This window comes from Grammomys surdaster, unplaced genomic scaffold (assembly GCF_004785775.1).
Source record: "Grammomys surdaster isolate TR1022 unplaced genomic scaffold, NIH_TR_1.0 126546, whole genome shotgun sequence".
In the NCBI taxonomy this organism is placed as follows: Eukaryota; Metazoa; Chordata; class Mammalia; order Rodentia; family Muridae; genus Grammomys; species Grammomys surdaster.
This window is the reverse complement of record NW_021621338.1, coordinates 16,253,871-16,265,009: the sequence shown is the minus strand read 5'-3', so window position 1 is coordinate 16,265,009 and position 11,139 is coordinate 16,253,871. Positions and strand designations below refer to the sequence as shown.

General features: G+C 41.4%; 1 protein-coding gene across 11 annotated transcripts in view; it reads right to left on the bottom strand.

The window, feature by feature from the left end:
* The window catches only part of Cadps (calcium dependent secretion activator), a 434,854-nt gene that overhangs the window by 328,940 nt on the left and 94,775 nt on the right, over positions 1–11,139 (bottom strand). For all 11 annotated transcript variants that reach the window (XM_028760516.1, XM_028760517.1, XM_028760521.1 and 8 more), the window contains exon 2: positions 3,127–3,240. In XM_028760516.1, the coding sequence (XP_028616349.1) occupies positions 3,127–3,240 (114 nt within the window). The remainder of the gene's footprint in view (positions 1–3,126; positions 3,241–11,139) is intronic.

Here is an 11,139-nt window from a genome sequence, read left to right as displayed (position 1 = left end):
ACACACACACACACACACACACACACACACACACACACACACACACATTTATTTTGCAAAGAGAAGTATCCCAAGGGAAATAAGAATAAAGCTTGATATTAAGAGAAATAAAATGTAATTACCATACTCACACATGCATATGCAGAAGGGTACTTTTACAGATGAAGAAACTGTAGACTCAAACTTATGAGACATTTATGTAAAAGTCTTGGGATCCTGATGGTGACTTGATGCCTGGCCTGAAGACCATGTGGATGTGAAAGGACACACTGACTGGATCATATCTGAGAGAATCTGCTGTAGCCCTGGAGCCTCATAGCCATAATTTAAGAGAATAAAGGAATAACCTGCAGCCTGTTTGACTTCCCTTGGCAATCAGGGCCACAAGGAAGGAACAAAATAATCCTGTGTACTTCTTCAGAGCCATTGGAGCACTTGTCCTCCTTCCATTCCTCCTTCCCCCTTCCCCTTCCATTTAAGGATGGCTGGTTTGGCTCAGAGTGAGTTGGATGGGCACATAAGTGGTAAAGGACACTGCTTCGCAGCCTCTTTTATTTTCCTTTAATGACTCTTTATTATGATAGTAGATAGTATTTGAACAATTTATCCCTTAGCAACACAATGGCAATGGCTATGATTGACGTGTCTACTGTAGTTCTCTCAGAATCTTTGAGGACAAGTTCTATTATTTTTTAAAATAAAATATTGCTACTGTTATGTTGAACTGGGAAGAAATGGTATGGTGGAGTGGAGGAGTATATGTTCGTGTGCGCATGCATGTGTGTGTGTATGAGCATGCACACACACACAAACACACAAACACACACATGCACAGGTATGTACTTGCAAATAGTGGAGAGAGTTGGAGAGGAAGAAAGGAAGAGAGAGGGGGAATAAAGAGGGAGGGAAAGAGAGACAGCAGAAGAGAAAAAATAGTCAAAAAGATACAGAGAAGAAAAAAGAAAGGGGAGAGGAGAGATGGGAGAGAGAGAGAATGAGAATGAAGTAGAAAAAAGGCTTGTCTGTTGGTGGTTTCCTCTGCTAAGAACAGAGCCACACAGTTATGACCAAATGACAATAATAATAACTCCCAATTTCTCACTGGGAAACCCCTATACTTGGCTACAATGCTTGAAACAGGCTGAGCCTAAACTCAGGTTCCAGAGGTTGTCCTGGTCTTGAGCCTTGTAGTCAGGCTAGTTTAACCCTAACCACTGTAAAAAAAGTTCCTGGGCTTTTGCAGAAGTTTTCAGCAAGGAAGTGTGTTCCCTTTGCCCCTGGAGTTGTTAAACTGGTAGGAAACATTTGCATCCCTTATATGAAGAGAATGCAGGATGAATCCAACAGAAAGATGGAGAGAAGGTGCATACTACTGGTATACTATTGGCATCTCTGAATGCGACCATGCCTAAGACTAGCCCCAACTTTGGAACTTTGTTTCTTGAACAAATCTCCGTTAGTTTTAAACCAGTTTGAGCTAGCTGTAGGTCATTTGCAATACAAAGTCCTGGCAGAGGTAGATTCTGATAGAGGTGCACATGAATGTTTGCTTGGGGTAGGAAAGAGGTACTAGCTTCTCAATAGCCCAGGGAAGAAGGAAAATGGAGGAAGGGGAATGCCACCCCCTGGGAGGTCTGCTGGCACAGTGCTAATCCTGATCTCTTACCTGCATTTTAGGGGATTAGTCTTTCCAGAAATGAGAATCTAAGGCTCTCTAAAGCCTCCCTAATGAAGACAGAAGCTGGACCTCTAATCCCTCCATTTTTTTCTATACTTCTCAAATTCTAACAGGAAAAGACTCAATCCTTCTCCATCCCTGCAGCCTCACCAGTCCCAGAAGGAGCTCTTTCATAGAAAACTAGCCACTATCAGTGAAACTAACAAATCGTTATAGATATAGTAACTTCCAAAGACTCATTAGCAGGCTGATGACGATTAATTTTCAATTTTAATTAATAGAAATGACACTTTCTTTTAATTTGCATCATTAGTCAAATGAGCGTCCTAATTAGGATTTGTAATATACAGATTTACAAACTCCAGTCGAGGAGCATAAACATGTGAAGGGGCTGCCTGTTTGACAAGCTTTCTCTCATTACACCCCTACTGGCTTTTGGAATCTGGGGAAAAGGGAGGATCAGTTTCATTTCCAGGCAGCTTCTATGCAAAATATGTTATTACAGTAGCTGACCTGCCCTTTCTGAGTCTCAGTTTGTCAATAAAATGGAAAATGTTTTTGGTAACCAACTATAAAAGTGTTCTACATTCTAGGATAACACTTAGACATTGCCTGTATATAAACATGAATTTAAAAACACGTTTTGTCATGTACATGTTTCCATGTATGCCCATGCACGTATGTGTAGATGTATATGTGGAAGCTAAAGATCAACTTTGGATGTCACTCTTTGGGAGCCATTTTTTTCAGAGTTAGGTTGACTGATCAGTTGTAGCTGTTTGAATGAGAACCGTCCCCATAGGCCCATAGATATGAATATTTGGTTACCAGGGAGTGGCACTATTTGAAAGGATTCGAATGTGTGGCCCTGTTGGAGGAAGTGTGTCATTGCAAGTGGGCTTTGAGGTTTCAAACAGCACATTCCAAGCCCAGAGTCCCTCTCTTTCTGATGCCTGAATAGAACTCTCAGCTATATCTCTAGCACGATGTCTGTCTGAGCACCACCATGCTTCCTGACACAATGATAATAGACTAAACCTCTGAAAGGGTAAGCAAGCCACAATGCTTTTTTCTATAAGAGTTGCCATGGTCCTGGTGTCTCTTCATAGCAACAGAACACTGACTAAGACACTGATGAACCTCAGAAATCCTCCTGTCTCCACCTCCCCAACACTGGGAATGCAAACATACAACACTGAACCCAGACTTTTATGTAGAGCTAAGGATTCCATTCAAGTCTTTAAGCTTATATGTCAAGCATTCTGCCTAGTGAGTCATCAATCCAATGCCCGACAGCAGGTGCTATTTGCATCACTCCCTACAACAAAACTGTAGTGTCCCTTGTCATATGACTACAAACACCATCATCAGCCAACGGGCTACATCTTCTTCTGTCTTTCTCAGATCAGTAGGCCAGGCTGGAGCTTCAGCCTGCAGGCTGTACTTACCTCATAGTAGCTCTGGACAGCATTCATAAAGGCTTCATCAGCTACGATTTGGGTCTCCCCATTGAGGAAAGCCTGGAACCGGTCCTTGACAGTCTGTAGCTGCTGTTTGCTGATCTGCAGAGAGAGAGAAAGAGAACTTTGAAGGCTTCATGTAAATGGGTATGTGACTACTTCACAAGAAAGATGCCCACCTGTCAGAGTGTGGGCTGACCTGATGAGTAAGCAGACTTTCTGAACTTGAATGGAACATAATCATTGTTAAAAATAATACAATAATACAAGCCACAGTTAAATACATTGCTTTACAACCACATAGGAATACTTTTACCACAGAAATCAGCAAGTCCTATCAAGTAGGTTTATTTATTTATTTATTTATTTATTTATTTATTTATTCCTAACTTTTAAAAAGGTGTTGGCTATTAAAACATTTCTCGGGGAATGATGCTTGATTATATTCAGGATTTTTTTTTTCATTTCTTACTTTGATCTGTGCCCATGGTTATTTATAGGCACAGTGCTTGTAAGATAGAATCTGTAGAGAAGTGGGTCATGTCTCTTTCCAGATTCACATTTATAGATGCATCATTGGCTGGTGTTATGAGCCACATGGGACTATTTATACTGCAGAAATCAGCAAATATCACCAAGCAAGCAAGCAAGCAGGTCTGTTTGTTTATTTATTTATAACTTTAAAGAAGAGCCTGCTGTTGGAGTGTTGCCTAGCAGACATTCCACTGTGCATAACGGACACTCTACCTGCAGGGTCTTCAGAGGTCTGAACACCCAGGAGCATATATCCTGCAGTGGCTGTGGAACCTCTGGTGGTATGGGTATACCCCTGGCCAGGAGTCAGTAGCATTGAGGTACAGGGAGCAAGGTAACATATTGAGCAGTCCTTTCTGTACAACTTCCTACCCTAGTGACCTCAGTCATCTTTGTTTCCAAGGAGAACAGTCCTATAAGATCCATGCTGACTATCCTCTGCTTGTGAATGTCGCATTTTCCATTAGCATGATCAGCGCTGGCATAAGAAGCGCTCAAAATCCCTGCTCAGGCTAAGATCTCCTCACACATGACTCAAAGGCAAACATTTATCTTCATTACTTGTGGTTATGACTAAATGTGTTAAACCCATTTTGCTATCTTTTCCGCTAAGGTTTCCCTGGAGCCTCCCTAGTGCCTTACATGTGACAAGCAGTCAATTAATGTTGATTTGACTGAATGAACAAAGTGCAGGAAAGGTGCTATCTGTGGGTAGCCTTGAAACAGCTTTAGTTTCTGTTGATATTATGTAAAGTAAATAAACTACTTAAAGTTCAAGTTCCTGACTTCTAAAAAGGTAAAGACTTTGAAAAATGTTACATCTCAAAAAAAAAAATGCTATTTGTGTGAGGCAATGCCTTTGCCATTTAGATTTAACCTCTTCCGTGGTAGGGGCATAATATAAAGCAGGTGGCATACAACACACATGCTTTTGTTTGTCAATTAAAGAAGTACTGATTTTCTTTATGGACTCCAAATTCCTTTATCATTAGAAATAAATACAAATAGAAAATAAAGTTTGAAGCTCTAGGAGACTGAAATCTCATCTGAGTTTCTACTCAAGAAATGGAACAAGAAGGGTTCTTAGAATCTTCATAACTGGTGGCTGGGTACTCTAAAGTTCGTAAGTTTTGGAGAACTGGGCAGGGAGGGATATAGCAGCAAAGAAAGATGAAAAGATTTAAGTTTGATGAGATTCACGATTGCTTATTAAACTTCTTGTATGATTGTATATTTGCTCATTACGTATGTAGGTATGAAGAGGCCATATGTCAACCTTGTATAGTATTTCTCAGGAGGCATCCACCATATTTTTTGAGGCAGGGTGCTTACTGGTACTTGAGGTTAGCAGAATATGCTAAGTTGATTGTTCATCAAGTTCTAGGGAACTGTCTTGTTTTCCCCCCTCAGCACTGGGATTATAAGTGTGTATTTGTCCATGGGTGCTGGGATCACAGGTTTCTACATGGACATGGGGCTGGGATCACAGATTTCTGTGTACATGGGGCTGGAATCACAGGTTTCTACCTGTTCACGGGACTGTGATCACAGGTTTGTATGTGTACACGGGATGGAATCACATGTTTCTACCAGTCTATGGGGCTGGGATCATCCTCATGCTAGTGCAGCAGGCATTAAGGACTGAGCCATCTTCCCCATCTTGAGATTCATATTTGCCATGCTCTATGGAATCCACCACTCAACATCAGCAACATTTGTAAAGTTTAAAGAGTTGACATGATCTGTAAAATGCTTTATTTTAACCAATATGTCCCCAAACCACTTTCATGTGTAACCATGACATGAACTTCCAATGCGCTAATTCATTTGTGTAATGCTGTATCTTGAAGATAAGCCATAGTTTCCTCTTCTAAGACATCACGGTTGAGTCACTGCAGGTGGCTGGAGCTACCTACCACATTGAATGGTATAGCCTTAGAATATGGAAGGAACATACATCTTCAGTTTCGCTGTCCTGTTCAGATCCAGGACTACTGCATAGTGACTCTGTTTGCCCCTGGAATTGAACTGATGTGTGCGGCAGTAGGGAACCCAATCACAATACAGCAAGCTAGTGTGAGTCCCTCCAAAGCAGGTTAGGTGGAACTCACATCAGAATTTCTAGCCACTGAGGACAAACCAGGATATTTCATGGACTTTATGTTTAGAATTTGTTCCAATTCATGTCAATCTTAGCTCTGTGAGACAACAGGAGCAGGTAGCCTTGGGTAAGCTTTTGTCTTTAGTAATTGAAATAAAATTAGGAGCCCACACCATCTGAGTGATCAGGACTGATTGCTGACTAAAGCCAAATTCATTATCCGAGCACCCGATAGATAAGCATGGAGCTCATTTATATACAGGCATTTACAAAGAGCCCAGCATGCGTACAGAGCTCCGCCAGAATCTAAGGGTTCAATAGTCAAGAAACCGCAGTCATTCCTTGATCTCATTCACCAGGCCAAAGCACTGGGTAATCTAAAGGCATTGAGGCATATCCTTAGAGCCCTTCCATCTATATGGAAAAGGAAAAGCGTATAGAACTAGACCAAATTATGTTCTAGGGATTTCAGAGGGGAGAAACCACAGAATATACAAGTCAAGAAAAAAGCAAGAAAGGAACATATCTGGGTCCTTTTGAACACGTACAATGTAAATAGACTATCATGTACACATAACTAATGGTTTACTTGCTCTGAATTAACCTTTGATCTAGACGTAATTCAGACTTGAGGTTCATTTTCCTTGGTGTATGCAAAAGTCCAGCTACACAGTGGGAGTGTGAGATAAGGAGTAAGACCTTAACATCGTAAATCTCAGGGATAGAGACTGGCCACTGACCAGAGGAGCAAGACTAAGCTTTGGAATGAGAGGCTGTCCTCCCCTGTATGATTTGATGACCACATATCACATGTGAGATTCAACTTCTGTCTCTGACAATTGGCTTCTCAAAGTCAATGGTGTCATGAACCAAATTCTGGTTTCCAAAAGCCTTTGAGAGCATTAAATTCATAGCATAGGAGAGCAAAGGTAACTATGATAGCAGAATCTAAAGTCTCCTCTTGCTTCCCTCCCATCGACTCTCACAATTTCCTTACTACAGAGCAGTTAATGTGTAGACTCTCTAGCTTTGTCTCATAAGGCAAAGAGGAACCTGTATTCATCTCTGTGTTTGCTTCCAGATCACGGCACCAAAGCTGATTGCATAAGACTCCAGGTAGGATGCCCAGAGCCAGGTCTGACATAGATGAGTGTTCAGCCTATGCTAGCTGTTATGGATGGGTCTTACCATTAGACTGCACAAGTTGTTCCCTTAATAGGACCAGACTGTGAGCAATCGTACACATCTATAAAACTCAGCCCACATATTATTTCTTAGCAGCCTCCATGGAGAGTTTGATAGTTTTCTCAGTACTTTAAAGGAGTCACATACAGTACTACACTTCAGAGACAGGGGCATGGATTGGAGTTCAAACCAACATGCTTAGGATCAACAGGACATAGGTTCATATTTTGGTGTGCCCACTTAATTCCAAGCTTGGGAAAGTAGCATTCCCTAAACCTTAGTTCCTTATGTAAAAATGTGAGAATTATGTAAGACCTGTGTCCCAGGATTGTTTGGAAGACTAAAAGGGAATGGGGACTTAGCCCACTGCCTATCACATTCAGTCAAGTTAATTGCAGGGAGAGAGTAACTAAAAACTTGCAAGGTTCTAGCTGAGGCCACACTCTGCTTCTCCATTTCCCATTCTGCCCTGCCTCAGCACGTTGCTGCCTTGCGGATGCTCTTGGGCCTTTGTTGTCTAAAGTTGTATCCTGGCTGCTCCCTGATGACGTCATCTTTCTGCCTTTCCCTACAGCCACTACCTAGGAATCTAACCCAGACCCATGTCTCTAAGAGGACCTTTCCTGACCAAATGTCAAGCTAATGTCCCCAGGCTAATCTCCATTACATTACATTACATTACATTACACTGGCCCTGAGAATTTCCCTAAAGCCTTTACCATTGTCAATACTTATATTATCTAGCATTTGTTTGAATGGATCATAATATACACACATGCAAAAATATATCACAAGAGTAGGATATATACATTTTTATACAATTAAGTTTCCAATGTAACCAGCTATCATCTCATATCAAGGTAAAATAGAGTGAGAGCCTAGATTTGAGAAACTGCTGTAGGACTCCAACATCATGCCCTCTCTGTAGATCACAGACACCTTAGGACCTTTCCCTCTCTCAGGAATTAGGTCATACCTCTACCATGGTTTTGGTCTCTATCTCTGACTGATGTAGTCCTTCTGTAGACGGGACTTGTACACAAATGTTTTTCCTTATCTCTGCTGCTTACACTTCCAGACTCCCTTCTCTTGCACTTATAAAAGTGATTGCCCCTCCCACTTCCCCCTTTTTTTCTTCCTTTCTTGTTTTCTTCCTTCTTCTCCTTTCAGTATCCCATCCTGTTGTACATGGTAGCATTTCTGTTTCTTTCAAATTTAAGCTATATTTTCTTTAATTTTTTTATTGGTTATTTTATTTATTTACATTTCAAATGTTATCCCCCTTTCCACTTTTCCCTATGCAAACCCCCTATCCAACCCCCTCCCCTTGCTTCTATGAGGGTGCTCCCCCACCCACCCACTTCTGCCTCACTGCTCTAGCATTCCCCAATGCTGGGGCATCAAGCCTTCACAAGACCAAGGGCCTCCTCTCCCATTGATGCCAGATAAAGCCATCATCTGCTACATATGCTACATATGCTGGAGCCATGGGTCCCTCCATGAATATTCTTTGAATTTTTAGTGGTTTAGTCCCTGGGAGCTCTAGGGTATCTGGTTGGTTGATATTGTTCTTCCTATGGGGTTTCAAACTCCTTCAACTCCTTCAGTCCTTCCCCTAACTTCTCCATTGGGGTCCAGGTGCTCAGACCAATGGTTGGCTACAAGCATCTGCATCTGTATTGGTCAGGTTCTTGCAGAGCCTCTCAGGAGATAGTTATGGCAGGCTCCTTTCAGCACTTCTTGGCATCAGCAGTAGTGATTGGGTTTGGTGGCTTCATATGGGATGGATCCCCAAGTGGAACAGTTTCTGGATGGCCTTTTCTTCAGTCTCTGCTGCATGAATCTCTTTTTCAGCTTTTAAAGGGAAGCCACTCTTTCCCTTTAAGGCCCCATCATATCTTTGATGTTAGCCTACTAATTGCTCTTATACCTCAAGGCTGGATCATGGCCTCCCTTATTACAAAATCTCTCTCCAAATTCAAAACCATTTTATTACCTGTTTGTTTATCGTGTGTGTGCATGTGTGTGTGTGTGTGTGCATGTGTTTGTGCATGTGTGTGTGTGTGTGTGTGTGTGTGTACATGTGTATGTGCATGTGTATGTGTATGGACTTGCTCCATAGTGGGCATGTGTTGGTTAGAAGGCAGCCTATGGGAGTCAGTTATCTCCTTCTACCATATGGGTCTGGGATGGAACTCAGGCTGTCAGGCTTGACAGCAGTTGGCTTTTCTTCTTGAGTCATCTCACATTCTCCTCTTCTTTTTTATCATAATGCTTTCCAAAGAGGATCAATAGCCAGACTCCTATCATCACAGATCATTTTTTTCCAGCTTCTCAGTGTGCTGCTGTTGCAGTCACACACAGCAGATCTAGGCACAGAGTTGGGTGCAGCAATAGATTGTTCACCATTATTGCTGTTCCAAAGTAAAGATGAATCTACCACTTTTCCATCTAGTTTCTTACTGATGGGTATTTCATACTGATATATTTGATTATGATCTGCCTCACACAAAAATATATTTCATAAATATATCAACCACATCTACCTCCATACTGATATACTTAGTGTTTTGTATATATAGTTAGCTCTCAACAAGTATTTGTTGAGTGAATCTCTTAATTTAGTGAATGATTTTTGTATACTAGGTTCTAGAGGTGGAAAACTATAAAGGTACAATCTTATCTGTCAAATCAGAGTTCATTTGTTTACTTGACTGCCTAACATTCATTGTTACTGCCTGATAAAATGAAAATCTTAGGTGCTCATAAGAACAGTTAGACTACGAATCAATCTATGTGACAGAGTTTCTGCCTGGATGAAAGTTAACTAGGTAGGGCTGAGTCCGGAAGATGATCTTGCACAAGCAAACTAAGATAATTGGCCTAGGCTAACTGATAATGGTAGCCCAACTCTAAACAAATAGGTCTGCACAAGCTGCTTACCAACAGAGACTCCTAAAGTAGAAGGGCATCTAACAGCATTTAACATGTACAGCAGCTGCCGGGGCATCAAGGTCAGGACTGAGAATTGCAGCAATGAGTTTTAAGAGCAGTAAGCTCAGGTCATGGGTAGAGGGAAGAACTGTAGCTCTCGATAGAGACACTCAGACACCCTGGATTCAATCTGCCTCATTAACCAAGGTCTGGAAATTCCCACTCTCCTTCAGGCCATTTGTAACTCATTGCAGCATTTGGCAGGAGTGTGAGATAGATTTCAGTTAGGAGAAAACATCATGTTCTAAGTGATTGTCTTAAGAAAAGGAAGAGCGAAGCCAGAGCAAGCTCTGGGTGAATACTGGTTATACTGCAGTAAGTATCTTGGGCAAGTAATTCACTTCAGTGTTTGTCCCCTAAAAACAAAGGACAGTGCTGTCTCCTTGTAGAATAGTGCTTTCTCCTTCCAGGGTTTTTATGAGGCCTGGACAAGATGATATTTGTGAGTCATGCAGAACACTGCCCAGTGTACAGCCACAGCTCCTATGATGTATTGAAAGGATTATTGCTGTTATTAAATTTTCCCTTCACCTTTCATCTTCTTCACATTTCTTTTTGCTTATATATTCGGTTTTGAAATTGCACAAATGTAGCTGGTATTCACCATGCTTTCTTCCTTAGCCCTAAAAAGGCTAAAAAATGGCTATTACTCCCGTCCAGTCTCCTTGAAAGTAGGGATGGCCATGTGACAGTGGCAGACCTCTCTAAGGACTTTGGAGAACACATCTGAAATCCTCTCAAAAAGGAGTTGACTCAGAGACATAGTTTCTTTCTTGTTGCTTCTTCTCTGGACAGAGCAAACAACTATAATATCTACAGCTGGAGTGAAAAACCGTGAACCTTGCAGAAACAGTGAATCACTGAATCAATGTTGGTTACCACTGATCTCTGAATGGGAGCTATGCATGAGCCCTGACTTGTCTTCACCACTGAATGTTTTCCTTTATTTGCAGCCAACTGCTTTTCTATTATACATACTGTTTTCCTGCAGGCACAGAGGAAAGCACAGTTGCTAAAGTATTCATTGGGTAGTATGCTTCCTATTACATAAATGTATGATAAGGGAAGAAGGAAGTCATATCTATCCTGTAAGTGTGAATTTAACAATGCATCATTCAGAACACAGATGAGAGAGTGGAAAGCTGTCCTTTGGTGTTAGAGGTGGTGTGTGTGTGTGTGTGTGTCTG